This window comes from Crinia signifera, chromosome 12 (genome assembly GCF_055691185.1).
Source record: "Crinia signifera chromosome 12, ASM5569118v1, whole genome shotgun sequence".
Lineage (NCBI taxonomy): Eukaryota > Metazoa > Chordata > Amphibia > Anura > Myobatrachidae > Crinia > Crinia signifera.
The window spans coordinates 8,961,858-8,981,693 of record NC_139228.1 but is presented as its reverse complement, the minus strand read 5'-3'; the positions used below and the strand labels follow the sequence as shown (position 1 = coordinate 8,981,693).

The following is a 19,836-nucleotide window of genomic DNA, read 5'->3' as shown; positions in this document are numbered from 1 at the left end:
GGCTGGTGAATAATTCATGCTGTACTGCATCTTGGGGTCAGCCTGTTTAGCTGGCATGCTATGGTGAACGCAGAATGCTTTGTGCTTCCCTCACATCACAGTACCAGGAGCTGGTTCATTGTAATGCAGAGTGGTGCTGACTGTCTCCATCCCGGAGCCTCAGCTGCTTCCCTGTACTCCGCTCTCACTGAACGCAAAGATCAAAACACAAATTGCCTGGAGTGAGAGGACCAAGCCTCACGTTGCCAGGGAACCAGGTTGGCAACGACAAGAAGAAGCTAAGGAAAGGTCACCCAGTTCCAGTGTTCAAATGCGAACAGAAATGTCACTTTAATTAATGTGAGAATAACAATCTCATGTGCAAACCAGGCCAGGGTGCGTATGAGGAGCGCTCTATAATTACTGGTCATTCTTCTTACAGATTTTCAGCCACCAGCCCTGCTGGGGAAATAGGCCCGCTAGCTCCTGCTTAACAATAGGTGAGTGTGTGAGCTGTGTTCCCTGTAAGCCACAATCTTTTTGCATTCATCTTGGCAGGAGACTCACATCACTAATTAGTGCTGTTTGGAGGCTCGGATTGGTCAACTGTTGGCCTAGCCTCTCCCATTCGCCCACACGTTGGCAGCTGAGAGATGGCTGTGCTGAAATAATCTGTGCTGCTGGTAACAGCTTCATGCTGGGATTGGCTTCGTGTTGCCCAGATGCTGTACTACTCCAACAGGACATGTGGGCTGCAGGGAACCATGGTCAGACATTCCTGGCCATGAAAGCATTATTGATGGGCGGCCTTTGTGATGTCAGTTCATGGGCATATCTGTTATTAGTGCTCAGTGGCTCCTGGTTTAGTGGAGCGCCACAGTGCTGCGTTGTATCTATCTCCTACAGACACCTCCTGCTGTATTAGAATTGGAGTTGTATGGACGCTTCCTTACGATCACAGTCTTAGTATGGAAATAGAGAACATGAAGATTGACAGTGAGCATGTGGACGGGCAGGAAAACCTTAGAACGCCAAATCTGCTGCCAGATGGACAGGCGTGATCTAGAGGAATTACACACGCAAGTGACACACACAATATGTGGTGTATAACTCCAGCTGGAATCATACCTTTGTATCACATGAGTAATGATTCGCATTTGTTCGGCTTGTAATAATGTAGAGGCGTTAGCACAGCTCGTTGTGGTTGCGGTTTTGGGTAACTCTCAGGAATATGGAACGAGCCCTCTGTTGTTGCCTAGAGGAGGCGATTGGTGGGCAATATAAATCCCCCCCCGGATAATCCCCCGGTGACATTACTGATGGTTTTTGACACATCGCACAGTTGCCAGATAACGTTCGATCTGCACAGCGAAAGTCACTGCGACGTTAATGTCCCCTGCTAGCGTATCCGCACTCTTGTATCCTTTATTATTCATCCCAGGCCGGTGACAATCCCGCTCTGTGTGTTTTTAGCCCGGGGCTGTTATATGAATCTTGCTTTTCAAGATGACAAGGGGTTAAACGTTTTCAGAGTGGCAGGAGGGGGGGGGGGGGGCAGCCTTGCTCGCGGTGGTCCTCTACAAGCACATCAGACAACTATCAGCATGGCAACAGAAGGCTCCAGCACAGTGTCGACCTCAGCTCCGTGCAGATACTATTTATTTCTGCTATTGTAAATGCAAATCCTTAAAGGGGCGACATCACCGGAATCGCAAGCTGCAAATGTTACATACATCCCCTGGTGATTTAAAATATTATTGGGGTACCGGCTGCTTGGAGTACCCCAGACAGCGGCAGGTGGGGAGTATAACTGGGGCGGTGCATCGGTCAAGCCATAACCCAGGTGTCCTAAGGTGAGCTCGGGGGGGGTGGGGGGGGGTGGGCAGAGGGGCTCTACCTCTTCTAAATAGTGATAACGCCAGCCCCGAGAGCTCGCCAGCCCCCATAGTACGCCAGCCCCCATAGTACGCCAGCCCCGATGATAGACATGGCAGCAGTGGAGGCTGATCTGTGTAGCTAGGATCTCTGGATTTTATACATATAGTATAGATAATAAGAGCAGATCCTGGTCCATGACCAATGATTGGTGGAATCTGTCCAATTCTAGATCAATACACGAGTACTAGTAGACAAGAAGTCTTGGTGCTCATCAAACAGATGCAGCCAGCTACTCTTGTAACTGTGTATGTACCCTAGCCTGACTGGGGCACGACGAGATGCCCAAAGATCAGCCTCATACCTTTCGCCAGCTTGTCGTGCTTCTCCAGATAGCTGAACCAGTCTTGGCAGGAGGTGATCTCCTCGCTCTTCTCGCTGGGGATGTCCTCCTTGCATGCTGACTTTAGCTGGTCCAGATCCTCGTTGGTGATGTTGTCAGCAAGTTCTTGCAGCAAGGCCTCGTACTCCTCCATGTCAGCCTGGAAAGAAGACAGAAGGGTTAGGACAGACACACATAGAGGACATGTCTGTAACCATGTTTAGTGGGTCTTGTCTGTGTGAGGTGGTCTTCTCTATGGTCATACTGGAAATAGGGGACTTTATTTGTACAACTACGTAGTGAAGTGTATTCCATTGCACTTTATAATGGTGTATGTTGTGTCTATTCTGCACCGTATCCGCATCCCATGCCACTGGCAGCGTACCGGTAACCCCGCTAGGCCGCAGAATAAGAACAATGGTACTGGTACATTGTACTGCGGTCACATTAGCATTGAAACTAAGACACCTATATTGGGAAAAAGTGAACCTTGCTTGCCACAGCCATCCCTAGAAGCCAGGCTATTTCGCAGCTCCAGTGTTAAGCCCCACCCCTGAACATAAGCCCCACCCCTACATCCGCAGGACCTAAACCTCACCTCCTAATAATGTCAGCCATCAATCACCATGAAAGCAGGGAGGAGAGGGCTGAAGACTGACACCCCCCCCCCAGCAATGGCCCATCGCACCTTTCACAGCAGTTTATAGGACTGACCCCTTACTGTCAGAATGCAGCAGTGGTCCATGGCTGTAGATAGGGGGTGATATTAAGTGCATTTCTGCGTTCCATGTTGTTTGCCACCCCTTTGTGATTACACCACGTTGTCCTCGCACAATACAGGGACCTGTAATATCTGTTGCCCCTGGGAAGATATCTGACAGCTACATTAATTAGATTGTGTGTCACAGTAAAGGCAGTTTCCATGACACATTGGGAATTATGTGTATGACCAGTGAGGATGAGAATGCCTGGAATGGGTGAACGCTCTTCTCCTTGTTACAGGAACACTATCTGTATGTGTGGTGTCAAATGTAATTGTGCTTTGTTATGTATTAAGACACATTTATAAGAAACTGTCATAATGCCTCCGGCTGTGGAGTCAGCAATTGGACGCCCTTGGGACTAGCGAAATAGAATGAAAGATATTTTCATGCTATACAAATCTCTGTTTTCATTTTAGTTTACAATTTGATTTATTTATTAATTAGGTTGCCAAGATCTGCAAGACGTTGTAACCCGTAGCAACCAATGAGACAATGCACTGCTGCTGTTACCCTGATGTCTGGACCAGCAATTAATTAGGGATTTCTTCATGTCATGCCCATGTAAATCTCCTTAATTGCAGGGCAGGATTAAGGGCCACAAGGGCTGGTTGCTAAAAGGTGTGGTGCAGGCGGGGCTAGTGCTGTGTGGGTGTGGCCATTATTGTGCAGGTGCTGTGTGGGTGTGGCCAGTGTTGTGCAGGTGCAGCCATTGCTGTGTGGGTGTGGCCAGTGCCATGTGGGCGTGTACACCCTCTCCACTATCAGCCCCGATGTCTCCCTTAATACTTAAAAATTGAAAAATTGCTAGATTTTGTGAGAAAACTAGAAATGACGGGAGATGAATCTGGTTTGCAGCACGGTTATAATGAACAGATTGTGTAAAAATGACTTGTTCAGCCTATTAATATTTCCTCAGTTTCCTCGTCTTTATTTCTTGTGTGTCAGGCAGTCACACTGTATAGCGCTGCTGGCAGATCCAGGGCGCGGAGGTGCGAATGGCACAGACACATATCAGATAGTGCTGCATTATGCATGTATACTTAGCACCCCGTATACCGGCTGACGTGGGGCTGAGATATTTCCATTCCTCTCTGTTAATGTCTCTTGCAGTTAACTTGTACCTTACTACAAACATGGTGGGGAGGAAGAGGATTGGGGGCTTCCCAACTTTCCTGCATCTGGGAAAAACATGCAGAAGAGCCAGGGGCCTGAGAGGACAGGGATGGCACTGCTGGGCCCAGCAAGACCCACACGGAGCAAGCTCCACCCCTGACAACCATGAAGCCCCGCCCCCACAGGTCATAGAAAATGGATGACCATCGATAGGTAAAAACATAGATGTCTTCCATTGCATAGTATGCCACTATTGATGACCAGTTGCAGTAGATGATCGATGGTTGCCATCAGTGGCAGTGGCAATGATCGCCCATCCCTATTCTGGGATCAAATATGGCAAATCGGGAATCTCAATGGTTGCCAAATATCGGTTTCTGGTAGCCATCCCTAGGCCTAAACTGCATTAAAGCTCAGGAAAAAAAAAATACAGAATTAAAGTCCGCTTCAGTAAAACATCATAAGAAACCCAATATGAGCACTGAAGCTAGAACATTATTTGGTTACAAATCCTCCGGTCCTCACAAATTCAGAGCATCCTGGTATGAACCGGCGGGTGCTAGATCCTGGGGCTCACAGCTTCCCGGGAACCAATTAGCACTTATTAGCTGGCACCTCACACTTATTTGTAGGGGAACCAGGGTGCGCCAGAGGTGGTGCGAAGAACAGGCGAGGTGGCGCCTGCGCCAGGTAAGCAATCGCACTGCTGTACAAGATCCATTAATATAGCTAGTAATAACACGATTAAGCTGGGTGATTCATGCCATTGCAAACAGCGGGCATGAACCGCATTAATATTAATGTTCGTGTATTAATTGCTAGTGTGCGGCTCCTCGCTGTAAGTCACAGGAACGGTGACAGGCTCATTTGAACATTTGCACATCCTTATGACTGCAAGTAACGGGGAAAACAGTAAATTACACGGCATTGTGTCATTGTACATCCCACGCTTGTAGGAGACTTGTCTGTTTGCCCACTGCAGCAGGAGATGGCCTAGGCTCCGCTGGGTACCTCCAACTGGCCCGGGCCTAGGTACTACACGCACTAACACTATTTTAACGCCTCTTCCCAAAAGTTCGGGGGCTGAGTCTTTTTATTTTTTACTTGTCGCACCATAGCAACCAATAACTTCTGTGGAGGGCGGCCAACGTTCCATACTCATACTCCATATTATTCAGAGTTTGTTGTAGCGCCCTGCACCTTCCAAAACCTGCGCAGTTCCTCTTCCCTCCCTTTGTGCTGTGGTGCTTCTAGCACAATGTGGTCTATATATCAGTGCTGAAAAACAGACCAGTCTGTGCTATGTACCTATGTATCCATTAGCGTACCTTCCCAAACATCAGATGAAGACACACATGATCTCTTTCTGTGGCACAGTAGCCATGACACAAGGAAGGGCTATCTGGAAATATCAAAGGCAACTGAGATTGGAAGGCTGACAGGCCTTATTCCTTTTTTTAACATTTTTCCTTGTTACCATGATGAAAAATGGGGTGACTCCCATGGGTAGAACTAACGTGGTTGTAGGGTGGGTGCAGTTGAGGGCTATGGCTTTTTCGCTTCCAACTTACCGAAGCTCTAGTGGAAGTAGCCAACTGGCTACCAGCGTGGGTTGCTGTCTATTGGTTACTGTCATGACAAGCGAGATCTCATCAGTAGAAGGGCACTTCAGCAAGCCTGGGGAGATGAGCATTGGGTGCTGGCAATGGGTCCCACAAATGTCTTATTACTCCGCTTCCTTCAAAGCTGGAATCCAACACAACATTTTTCAGAAAGCCTAAAAATAGAGGTCTACCCTCCCAGCCCCCTCTATCGTCTGCTCCTAATAGAAAAGTCCCAAGAAGTCCCGAGCCAGGCCCACTAGCCGCTACTCTTCTACTTCAGTTATTCTTGGGGAAGTTCCTCCTGGCAACTTTGCGGAACGTCATTCCTATGTACAAAAACCATTCATTCAGGTTCCAGGCAAATGTCGGAGGTCCGGATCTCAGCAGAGAGAACCCAACCCCCCCCCCCCCCCCCCACACTGGTCATTGAAAACCTGGCATTCTAAATTCACCGACACGTCCTCCTTAAATGCCACGGCCGCCGCCACCAGGCAGCTATTGAATAATCCCAATCACCTCTGATTATGTAACCTGTAGCAAGTAGAGGCAGGCATGCTGTCTGTGGGACTCACAGAGGCAGATAAAACACACAGGCAGAAGACGAGATGACAGTGATCTTTGGAAACTGCTTTATATTCTGTCTGTAGGAGTCGTGATGTTTATCTCATGTGACACATACTGCGGCCTTGCAGAGACCAGACAAGCAGAACGGAAATGCTGCTTAGAGCGTCCGAAGCACCATCGCATGCACGCTTTTACCTTATGTACACAAACCTGGCTATACAGCACTACATTGCCATAAATCAACACACACATCATACATTGCAGCACACGGGGGGGGGGGGGGGGGGGGGGTCTGTCTGAGCGAGCCGGCTTTAAGTGATTCAAAGAGGGGGCTATTTTGCAGATGATACCATTTTGATTCAGATACTCTTAATAAGCTGAGTATAGGTGAGGTGACCAACTTGTTTACAATGAAAAGGACACAAATAAATTGAAGATAAAAATATCATAAAATAAACATTTTATTTATTGGAACAATAATACACTATAATATGACGAATGCATAATAAAGTCTGCAGTGGCTCCCAGCATGCAGTGCCCGCTCCACCAGCAGATTCAATTTTATATATAGATTAGCGCTCTGCCACTTCTTTTTTCTCGCTCCACCATCGGCCTGCCAAAATCACGTTCCGAGGTCCACATCCCACCGAACGAATACACCAATCGCTGTGCAGTCGGACGTAAAATGGCGGGCGTGCATGACAAACTTCTCATACAGCCCGCACAGACATTCCTCAGCTTCCACTTGACCACGCGCCCTCTTCTCTGCTCCGCACGTCTTCTCTGCCAATGGCCGGGGGTAGAGGAGTAAACCTAACTAGAGTAGCAGGGTGGGGTAAGGCGGGCCTAAACAGGGGGAGGGCGGAGCTAACAGCGCTCTCTCTCAAGGTCTCCCGTGTGGAGCGCATGCGTCTCATAATCACGTCTCACCGCACTGTATCGAGCCTTGACGGATCATCATATCAAATACATATCACACGCAACGGATCAGCTCGGCATTGTTCGAATACGGGGATTTAAAGTCTAGTCTTCAAATATCGAAAAGGTGGAAACTATTTGAGGGAGGACAGAACTTACAAAAGAAGGACTGTCCTCCCTAAAGTAGGCCGATTGGTCACCTTAGTATAGGTGAGGTTCGCCTGCACAGCAGAGGCAGCCATTTTGTTGGTGATATCACCGTGGCACTATCTGAGAATTACATTGGGGATCTTGGACAAATCCCAGATTATGTATTTCATGTCCGATGGTGACAGCTAGAAGAATTCATCTTTTATTAGTCACAAATTGGAGCGCTTGCCGTCAAGTAAAATGGGGCCTGGGCGTATGACGTGTCTTGCCGAAAAAATGGTCCCCTTCAAATCGGGATTGTTCTACATAAATCGGACAGTTGGGATGTATAATGTTATCTGACATTGATACTTTCATTGATTTGGGTTTGGGCGTTCTGTTTAAAGTACTGGATGGCTTTCACACATCTGTGCAACTATAAAATGGAGTTTTTCCCTCAGATGATTGCAGCAATGTAGGGAAAGAGTTAAAGGTTAGACACTATTTTTTAGCTCCATTTCCCAGGCTCGCAATGGGATCCAGCTGCTGATTAAAGACCTAATTTTTGTGTCACGTTTCTGGACGTCCTGCGAGTGACCCACCTACTGTCAGCATCCGGTGACAGCCTGGTAGTGGTGGTGGTGGGGGAGGTGGCCTGGCTTTCAGTAACCGCTTGGTGCCCTGACAGGAAATGCATTTCTGTTTTGTTTCTTTAAGAGGGATTTTTTTTTAATCAGCTCCCTTTTCCTAAAACACTGAGTCACTCTCTTGGCTTCACTGGGTTTCACGGCTGGAGACTCGCTCAGCATTCTCAGCTGCATGTCACCAATACAGCTGGTGCCATTATTATTGCCTTTCCCTGACTAGTGGCAAAAAAGCACCGTAGCACAGAGATTGCCCTGATTGGACGCTCTGTCTCGCCGGTACAACGTGTCTGCCAAAAACTCACAAATTACGGCATGAAGGCCCCCACCCGCTTCACAATAATGTGATACAGGACCCGCGTTATTAATGTGATGTCTATGCAACAACCTTGTGTAAATTCATCCCTAAGCATATAAGTATGTTTTCATTATATTTAATATTACATTTCTGTGAACACTGGACTATCTTCAAATTGTAGGCACTACCTATATTTATTGTACTGTATGTGCTGTTTTCTATACAGCATTAGCCAAATCAAGAAATATTAATAGCAAAATGTATTTTCCTTACAGCTGACAGCAGCAGCAGCTATGGGTCAGTGCACACCAGCACAGATAAGACCATGTGTGTGATCATGTGGTGCTGTCTCTTTCTCCTGTCAGGGTTTCCCACAAAGGGGGGGGGGGATATTGAGAGTCATAAGCAGGGACTCCTGAGCAGCTACAGCAAATCACTGTCCTTGAAGAAACTCCTTAGTGGCACCCCTGGCAGAATATAAAGATTTTTTTTTTATTTGCTAAGATGGGAGTTCTATCAGATGTTGCTGTGGGCGTCCGATGAGATTCTATCTATTATCTTCCAGAAGGTGCTATCTAGATTCTGATTGGTTGCCCATAGCAACATCCCATCTGAAATAGAACTCCCATTTTTGTAAATAAACCAGGAAATTGTGAGTACAGTGTGGGGCAGCGGGAGATTTATTGAAAGAAACGTGAGCCCCCTGCAGGATGCGGGATGGAAGGCGACTATGGACGGTATGCTTATGAATGCTTATGAATACAAAATGGCTGCCTCCACTGTGAATTCTTTACGTCTACTTTAACTAACCTATCATAAAAACTAAGACAGGTCCATATTCACGGGATATTATGTCAGCAGAGCTTCATAGAATGCTTTAGATTTTCTATATATATAACATGCAGAAAGGAAACGGAGATGTCGGCCCGGTGGCCTGACAAGCTGCAGGCTGGGAAATGACAATGATAATGTCCAGATATTTCCCTGCTGCTGACATGAATTCAGCGCTGATTTCCTTTCTTGCCTAACATTGTCACACGCTCCCCTCATCTGGCTTGCTGTAGAATATTCTAGATAGATGATGGCGGGTGTATTATATTATGTGGTAAAAGTTTCCATGAGACACTTGAATGGCGAGTTATTGCAGGGCGCAGGCAGCCCCCTATTTCTGTGAGATGAAGGATAATTAGTATGACAGGGTTCCCTACTGCTGGCATGTCCGACATGTAAAGGCCAGCCTGCAGGACAGGGATGGGAATAGGCAGTGTCCGAGAGATCCGGGCTGCTCGCAGACATGGGGCCAGATGCACTAAACTTCAGAAGTGATAAGCAGCCAGCCAATCAGCTCCTGCCTGCCATGTCACAGGCTGGGTTTGAAAACTGTCAGACAGGAGCTGATTGGTTGGTTGTTTATCACTCTCCATTTTATCACTTTTAAAGCTTAGAGCATCTGGCCTTCTGTCTAGTTAGACAGTCAATAAGTCATCACCAATGGTCGACATGCACTCATTTGTCAATATTGACAAAAGGTCGACATGCTCTAGGTCAATATCATCGTAAAAAAAAAGTGGGCATTGCAAATGGTCAACATATGAAAAGGTCGACATTAGTTTTTCACAGTTTTTATTTCCGGGGTGGGACTTGTTCTTGCTTAACCATCCACGTGGACTCCGATTGGGAATGATAAAGTGAACAGTAGCAAAGTAAGGCACCATGCCCGACGCTTGATGAGCCAAGGGAGGTTACCAGCTACACTAATTTGGGGTACACGTGCACAGGTGTCGACACTGACACAAAAAAACGCATGTTGACCTTTTCATGTGCCAACCTTTTGCTTGTGTCAGCCTTTTGTCCCTGTCAACCTACTGTACGTCAACCATTTGTCACTGTGCATAGCGTCCATTTAGTGCAGGCATGTCCAAAGTCAGGCCCGGGGGCCAAATGCGGCCCGTAATGTCATTTCTGATTTTGTCAGAAAGAGTGAACTAGAATAAGGCCCTTAGTTCCGTGCAAACGACACTTATGGAAGAGAAGGCTCAGCGGGCCTAGAACATTTTGAAGCTGATTCTGAGGTGGCTGCATCTGCGCCTGTGGCGTTACGCTAATTCCCTTTCCTGAGGCCTCCACAGCACCTTCACTGGTGTGAGTCAGGCGCATGAGCGGCAGAGAAAGCGTATCGCCGCTGTCCCCAACTCTAAATCTGGCCCTCTGTGTCCCTGTTGTGTACTAGCATTTTCTGTATTGGTAATGCTAATCCAAAATTTGCCTCAGTCAGTCAGAGAAACTATTATTATTTACTGTTTATTCTGTGTCTTCACGCTCAGATCCAGGCAGACCTGGGATAATCCATGCTGGTAATAAGAACCAGGCAGACAGTCTGCGATGGTTCCTGCTGAATGTCCGATAACCAAGCTTCTGCCTCCTGAATGGAGCTCGGAGCCACCAATCTTACAATAATTGACTCTGAGCAACAGGAGGGTAACGCCGCGACCTGCCAGCAGCGGCAGCCATCATGTCTGATTTCGCTTTCCAGTCACACTTTTCTGTTGAGTTTTTTGCTGCAGACAATGCACTCGGTAGGGAAATGAGAGCCACAGGAGTGTTCGGGCTCATTAGAGTGTCGGGATCCAGTCAGAAAACCTGACAGAAACTCGTAAATATGGCATAGGTATGACTGGGCCTGCGATGGGACGGAATAGCGGTGCACTTGTACCGTATATTCAGCAGGTATTATTTCAGCACAATGCCAGCTCTTTCCTTGGACTAATCGCTCTATGACTGGCCGAGTAGCCTGACATATTTTTAAAGAACTAGATTAAGATTTGAGGAGGAAAAAGGGGGGAAGAAATGACTAACGTGTGGGGGCGAGTGAGAGAGAATGGGCTCTGTCAAGCGCCACGAAAACTTAAATGTCGCGTGGCATTTTGAATGAGATACAACACACCCCTGATGCTTTTATTAGCGCCGTTGGCATGAAGATTTGCAATTAAAACCAGAAAGGACAGTTCGCTCCATAAGAGCTGTCCTTTGCGGTGTGAGGACCCCTGGGTTTATGACCCGGAAGTCCTTCTGCACATGCGTGTGGTACAATAGCAGACATCCTATTGGTTGATGAATTAAAAGGCCATCAGCTTCTACACATCGCTTGGGGAATCACAGGAATTTAGGTTATGATTGGTCCCTCCGGTGTTCTCTGAGTAATAGCGGTCTATCCATCTGTGGTTACAGAGCGAAAACAAATAAAAATATTAAGATTACGAGAGACTGTAGTGGAATAGGAGGCAGACATTTTGAAACCTCTTTTTGTGGAATTGTTTTTAGAATTGGCGATTTAAGTAATCCTATTGGGTAGGAGAGGGCCGGATATATATATATATATATATATATATATATATATATATATATATATATATATATATATATATATATGAAATATAGTATTTCAGTATTAATATTTAACAGTACAGATGGTCTGTTGTATAGGGTGTTTCACACTTTTAAATAAGATAAGTGGTCAGGAAAAGGTTAAACATATAATAAATAAATATACAAACATAATAGAACCAGTCCTGCACTTTCTAAGCTCACAATCTCCCACTTCATGGTAAGGCACCTGTCTCTTCCTCCTGGCAGCTGCTCTCTGGTCCATTGTGATGTTTGAGGGCTCAGATACACACATACAGTAAATGTGGTAGAAGAAGCTGGTACACTGGGCATGTGCAGCAGCTCTGCTCTGTCCCTTACACTGCATGATGTGGTGGCAGCTCTATTGATCATACTATATACCAGTGCTATTGTTGTCACAATTTAAGGCACTTGCCAAGAGGAGGGGGGTTTCCGGGCAACCAGAACCCCCCCTGTGTTTGCCTATGACCCTATATACAATAGATATTCCCATCGTCTGTAGGAAATTAGAGGCCTCCTGACAGTATCTGCGATCTGAAGATGCATTATCCACTCACCACCGTAACCATCAGTCCAAAGACAGACCCTGCTCTCCACATGCCTACACAATGGGGAGACCCCCCCCCCTGTTTTGTAGTCCTAGTTGCCGCCTCACAAACCCTGCAGCAAATATCGGATTTGTACAACACCATCGGGTTTGCGTACAAATCCGAATCCGATTCATATTAGATAATCATCAGCCAGTTGTGGCGGGTGACCCGGTGCTGTATAGCAGACAACATACATACACTTCCCTGCTATACTATCTCTCCAGTCATTTAGCAGATGGAAGCGCAGAGTACGGGACGATAAATTGTCCGCCATTTGCGCAGGGTAATTCTACTGCAGTTCCGACCTTATCATCCGGCGACATTTAAAGAGAGAAAATCTGACACCAACTTTATAGTTCACAACACATCATCCTCCAGCCTGTCAGCGACGGATGGGCTTATAATGAGTGTTCTGCTACTAATACTTCCATCGGTGACAGGCAGGACGCTGCTGTGCGGCGCGCCGATGGCTGTAAGTGTCTGAGGTGGCTGCGTTCCTTCCAGCTCACATTCTCCCGGGTTACAGTGACCCGCCTGTCGTGCAGTCTGCAGGGCTATTCTCATCCTGATGGGGAAAAATACCAAAAATTGCCTTTACTGATAGGATAACACTCATTCCAACGAGTGGCTAGCGGACGACGTGCAATCATACAGCATTGTCCTGTCAGGCAGCAATATCATTTATTAAAACCAAAAGGAAATGAGACGTCTATAACATTCACTTCTGCACATTGGACCTTATACTGGTTGACTCGCAAAGATGCGAATTTTGCAGCATTGCGAGTTATTTAAATGCTGCCCGCACGACCGCCCGCCCCACATGCCGATTTCCGTGCGGGGGCAAAATCATTCGATGGTCGCCTCTCTGGTGTCATACATCTGCGGGCGCCCTGTACGGAAAGCGAGCAGGCAGCTGACTCCGCTGCCCGCCCCCTGCTTCACGGGCGCGTTTCCAGGGGGATTCTGTCTATCGTTTTGTAGGATGCAATAGAGAAATCCATTCAGTAAAACCAGGACTGGCTTGCAATAGGCCGGACCACTGAGGGGGCGATTCACAGTCTAGCTGCCTTATAATCACATACCCTCCAACATGACCAATTCCATTAGGTACAAAATGCTCTGTTTCTGGACTTCCCTGCCAGTGGCAGTTGCAGAGGTTGGACTCCAGCACAGTCCAATATTCAAAAAGGGGAACTACACCAAATTCCACTCCAAACATCACTGTGCTGGACTCACTGGCAGTTGATGTGAACCCCCTCTTTGAATATTGGACTGCCACTGGCAGGGAAGTCCAGGAACAGAGCATGTTGTACCTAATGGAATGGGTCATGTTGGAGGGTATGTAATCAATGCCATTAGACAGTGACTGCAGGCTGGTGTAATAAGTACCGACTGTCCTCCGCTGGTGTATTACATTTCAGTCCTGCACAGTGTTATTTGCTTTTTCCAGTGTGGCGTTGTCACTGCGGCCTCTAGACAATTGAAGAACAGTAATGCTACAGATTATTGTGTTCCGCCGTTCCGATCCTGGTCTGTCGTGTTCAATTCATCTGGACTATTTCACTATCCCCTGGGATGATTTAAAATAACTGCGTGTCTCTGTAGAAGTCATGTTTCATCACACACACAGGAAATGCATCAGGATCCAGCAAGTAAGGGACCTCAAATAGTCCCTAGAAATGTGCAGCAGGGGGGCGGTTCCTCCTGTGTGTACCAGGCCCCTTGTCCAATGGTACAAAGGGACTACAGCAACCAGCACTCTCGAGCTGGCAGAGGATGCTGGGAGATGTGTTCTAAGAATTCATTTACAGGCAATGATTTTTGCTCGCACACGTGCACGCACACACACGCACACATGCATGCACATACACGCACACATGCATGCTGTTAGGAGCGGCTACCTTACATGCCATAGGCCTGAATGAAATGTGAAAACTGGCTTAGCACAGAGCTCAGGCGGGAGGAGGCCTTGAGGGAGCGAGTGTAAACATTCCCCTCCATCTATGTGCAATGAAATCACCATGGCAACCCATGAGTCTGCGTGAACACGGACCCTCTTTTTTTACGATGTCTAACCTTTTTCATGGGAAAAAAAATAACAACAAAGCAGAAAATGGAATAACTGCGATCGCTCGGATTATAACCATACGATTATAGAGGAACACATGTTTGGGGCCTGATTCTAGAGTAGGAAGTCTTGCATCTGCACATTTAAATCTACAATGCATACTTCATAGCTCCTAACTGTCCTCATTTTGGTGGGACAGTCCTGTATTCTGGGGTGAGCGGCAAATATTAAGTATCGCCGGCATGTATGTAGAAGGGACCACAGAAGATATGTCTGTTACCCACTGCAATCACTCCTGTCCCCCCCCCTCCCCCACACAACCACATCCCCCATAGGATGCTGACCCGTGTACCAATATCCGGAGTGATATCGGGTCCCGCAGCTACCGCCAGTCTGCAATGGCAGTAGCCCATTGTAGTCTATGGGTTACACACTGCGCTGCCGGCGGGGCTCAGAACCTGGCCCATGGCTGGAAACATCTAATATGAATTAGAAACATAATAAACCCAGTAATACAATAGACAATAATGCTTCATTACGGAAAATGCAGATTGCTTTACTCTACCTGTAATCATTCGCCCAGCAGGTTGCAGGCAGTGCCCTCTCCTTGGGGGCCCCCGCCGCCGTGGCTGCTGGGTAATTGACTCTGTAACAAGCATTTGTTATTTGGGTTTGTAAGCGCCATTATGCAAAGTCTTATACAGCAGTAATGAAATCTCCTGCAAGTAAACCCATGCATAAATCACATATGTAATTATGGGGAATGGAGAAAATAACCGGACTAGGCGGCTGTGTTATCAGAACACGGATATTATAATGTTCTTTTCAAAACTATTTCCTAAGCCCTAGAGGGAAAACAAATTGGCGGTTGTTTGCTCCTGGTCTGCCTGTGTGCGCCCAAGAGATGGATACCCAGTAACGGAGCCATCTACCTTATTCAATTTTTCCAGTGCGATCTGGTGCACAGCACATGGCGTGAGATTTAAGTTATATTGCGGAGATATCACCGGCCAAGCCTCCACCAATCCGCATGCTGCACTCCTGCATAGCAAAACAGTAAGCTTGGAGATAGAGAAGCACCCCCCCTAACATAGGCAACACAATGGTTACAGAGATCAGATACATATACTCTACAGTATACAGGGCCAGCTGTGGCTAATGCTGCAGGAGGCGACTTGTGTAAGTAGCCGTCCCCTGCTGGCTGCTCTGATTGGTTGCTGCATTTGTAGGCGCAGCATTGGAACACCTGCGTCGGTAATGTGCTTAACCCTCAATCATTGGAGATTTTGCATGTCGGGACTGCATCCCAATTCTTAAGACACCAGGCAGCTTGGCGATGTAAGATGTAGGCAGGTCCGCCACCATTGTATTTTGGTATTTAGCAGCCTATTGTATCACAGTCATTCCTTAGCGTCTCTCACTGCCGAGCCCTGTCCGCTTGCTGACATGTTACTTACTTCCCTTACATGTTAGTCCAGGTCATTTCCTTCCCAAACCCCTTTTGATCTTTTTTATCCATGACTATGGGAATCCCAAGTGACATTTCTATTCCACAGTATAGAAAGTGTCACATCATCCCACCATCTTTCTCACCCAGAGATCTGTCTGCTCTTGTTTCAGATTGTGTCCTTTTAACCTGCTCCCCACAACATTTACATTCCCAGTCTGTGAACTAGTCCTGCTCCCATGCACCCCCACCCCCCTCCCCCCCTTTAAAATGGAATGGAATGTCCGGACGACTGATGGCTTTATGCAAAAATAATGCGGGGAGCAAACAAAAGGAGTGATAGAGAGGGGGGTGCGCTGGGATCTTACAATAGTTCTTTCATCGGAGGACGAACTGCGCCGGTCACAGCACTTACACAGCTACAATAAAGTATAACACTGAGAGCTTCTGTTGTTACACAAGTGGTCCAGGGTTACACTACAAATAGCAGAAATACACACAATGTGCAAAATGACAACTGGCAGTCGTGTCCAGGTTTCTGCAGGAAATATTATTACCTGCCTATGGCAAGAATGCTGTGCAGCTGCTCTATAGCACTTGTAGATGGAGATTGTTATCTGTGATACATACCAGTATCACTTCTGCTATCTATCTCTGTATATAGGTACAGTAGCTAGGGGTGGAATAACCTGTACTTCTGTCATCAGGTTATTGTTGGTGTGTTCTTCCTGTGTGTGCCTGGGTTCCTGCTCACACTACACAAACATACTGGTAGGATAACTGGTGTCTGGTACAGTATGCGGGCGTACAGTACCTGTGACAGAGAATATAGACTGTAAGCCTGCAGCCTCCAGTACACTATATACCTGCAGCCTCCAGTACATTATACAAATGCAGCCTCCAGTAGACTATACACCTGCAGCCTCCCGTACGCTATAAACCTGCAGCCTCCAGTACACTATATACCTGCAGCCTCTAGTACTCTATATACCTGCAGCCTCCAGTACACTATACACCTGCAGCCTCCAGTACACTATACACCTGCAGCCTCCAGTATACTATATACCTGCAGCCTCTAGTACTCTATATACCTGCAGCCTCCAGTACACTATACACCTGCAGCCTCCAGTACACCATACACCTGCAGCCTCCAGTACACTATACACCTGCAGCCTCCAGCACACTATACACCTGTAGCCTCCAGTACACTATACACCTGCAGCCTCCAGTACACTACAGTATACACCTGCAGCCTCCAGTACACTACAGTATACACCTGCAGCCTCCAGTACACTATACACCTGCAGCCTCCAGCACACTATACACCTGCAGCCTCCAGTACACTACAGTATACACCTGCAGCCTCCAGCACACTATACACCTGCAGCCTCCAGTACACTATACACCTGCAGTCTCCAGCACACTATACACCTGCAGCCTCCATTACACTATACACCTGCAGCCTCCAGTACACTACAGTATACACCTGCAGCCTCCAGTACACAATACAACTGCAGCCTCCAGTACACTATACACCTGCAGCCTCCAGTACACTATACACCTGCAGCCTCCAGTACACTACAGTATACACCTGCAGCCTCCAGTACACTATAGTATACACCTGCAGCCTTCAGCACACTATACACCTGCAAGGGGGGGGGGGGACATACACTATAAACTATTACCGTCAATTTGACCAGATATACCCCCACTTCTTGGTGTAAATGATAGCTAGCTACACTCTCTACCAACAATGCCTGGAGATGGAGAGTCGGCAGGAGAGGTGTTAGATACATCCTGACATACTGTGTACCTAGCAATGCGACATAGGATAGTGTTTATGGATGTGCATGATCACCTGAATCAGCATATAAACCCTGCAATCCGGCCAGCTCGGGACCACACATACACACACTTACATATCCAATCCCTCCTCCCTCCCTCCCACACACACCAACAAGACCACCATCACCCCCCACTCCTGCGTTAGATAGGTAACATCTCCGGCCCAGTAAGCTGCAGTCCTGTCAGGTTCCAGGCAGCGCCATGTGTGCTGTCTACGTCATCGCAGCTGTCCACATCGGATGCTGGAGATATTACAGACAATCTGAAGGCATTTCCTTCCCTTATCCCCAGCCCCAGAGAACAGCCAAGCCCACAGTATTCAGGTCAACCAGAAATCAGCACAACATGCGTCAGCTGACGCCTTCCCAACAGATGGGCTGACACGAGTTTTACCACCGCTGGGCTGAGCCTGTAAGCCTCTCAGTGCAAAGCCCCTTCCTAAAGTGGTCCAGAGACGGAAGGATTCCACCACTCTCCCTGTATCCCCGGATATCCCCACCACAGACTCATCACTTTATCTAGCTTGTCATTTCACTCTTCCTGCCTATCCTTCTGTACTGCAATTACCCCAACCTAAGTAGTCCTCGCCCACTCCACCTGGGCTGCAATTACCCCAACCCCACTCAGTCCTCGCCCACTCCACCTGGACTGCAATTACCCCAACCCCACTTAGTCCTCGCCCATTCTACCTGTACTGCAATTACCCCAACCCCACTCAGTCCTCGCCCACTCCACCTGGACTGCAATTACCCCAACCCCACTCAGTCCTCGCCCATTCCACCTGTACTGCAATTACCCCAACCCCACTCAGTCCTCGCCCACTCCACCTGTACTGCAATTACCCCAACCCCACTCAGTCCTCCCCCATTCCACCTGTACTGCAATTACCCCAACCCCACTCAGTCCTCGCCCATTCCACCTGTACTGCAATTACCCCAGCCACACTCAGTCCTCACCCACTCCACCTGGACTGCAATTACCCCAACCTAATCAGTCCTCACCCACTCCACCTGGACTGCAATTACCCCACCCCACTCAGTCCTCACCCACTCCACCTGGACTGCAATTACCCCAACCCCACTCAGTCCTCGCCCACTCCACCTGTACTGCAATTACTCCAACCTAATCAGTCCTCACCCACTCCACCTGGACTGCAATTACCCCAACCCCACTCAGTCCTCACCCACTCCACCTGGACTGCAATTACCCCAACCCCACTCAGTCCTCGCCCACTCTACCTGGACTGCAATTACCCCACCCCACTCAGTCCTCGCCCACTCTACCTGGACTGCAATTACCCCACCCCACTCAGTCCTCACCCACTCCACCTGGACTGCAATTACCCCAACCCCACTCAGTCCTCACCCACTCCACCTGGACTGCAATTACCACAACCTAATCAGTCCTCACCCACTCCACCTGTACTGCAATTACCCCACCCCACTCAGTCCTCACCCACTCCACCTGGACTGCAATTACCACAACCCCACTCAGTCCTCGCCCACTCCACCTGTACTGCAATTACTCCAACCTAATCAGTCCTCACCCACTCCACCTGTACTGCAATTACCCCAACCCCACTCAGTCCTCACCCACTCCACCTGGACTGCAATTACCCCAACCCCACTCAGTCCTCGCCCACTCCACCTGGACTGCAATTACCCCAACCCCACTCAGTCCTCGCCCATTCCACCTGTACTGCAATTATCCCAACCCCACTCAGCCCTTGTCCATTCCACCTATACTGCAATTACCCCAACCTAATCAGTCCTCACCCACTCCACCTGGACTGCAATTACCCCAACCCCACTCCGCCCTTGTCCATTCCACCTGGACTGCACTCCAGCTCTGACTGCCAGATATTTACTAGCGATGAGTCACATTTGTAACAAAAAATTAAACAAAAGTGTAGCTACCATAGGTACAGGGGGTCTCAGCCGCTACAGTTAGGTTGTATTTGCATATATGGGTGTGCGCTTGAGCCTTTTTTCATCCAATCAGATGCAGGCTGCATCTGTCATTATCAGTGCGCATGTAACACTACAGTTTTAGAGCACACAAGTCAGGCAAGCAACATCACGTCCATTCTGCGGCCACTGTAGTTCCCACATTGTTACTCCCCATCCTTCCTGTACTTTGAATACATGTGCACATCCACTGCGTACATCTACGCTGCTAGTCCAGCCTTTTCCCCAGCGCCCCGTACTTGTA

At 47.9% G+C, this 19,836-nt stretch overlaps 1 protein-coding gene across 1 annotated transcript in view; it reads right to left on the bottom strand.

Moving 5' to 3' along the window:
• Window positions 1-19,836, bottom strand: part of PEA15 (proliferation and apoptosis adaptor protein 15) — a 40,306-nt gene that overhangs the window by 10,700 nt on the left and 9,770 nt on the right. Inside the window, exon 2 of the mRNA XM_083166223.1 lies at window positions 2,219-2,396. Within this exon, the coding sequence (XP_083022349.1) occupies window positions 2,219-2,390 (172 nt within the window). The 5' untranslated portion in view covers window positions 2,391-2,396. The remainder of the gene's footprint in view (window positions 1-2,218; window positions 2,397-19,836) is intronic.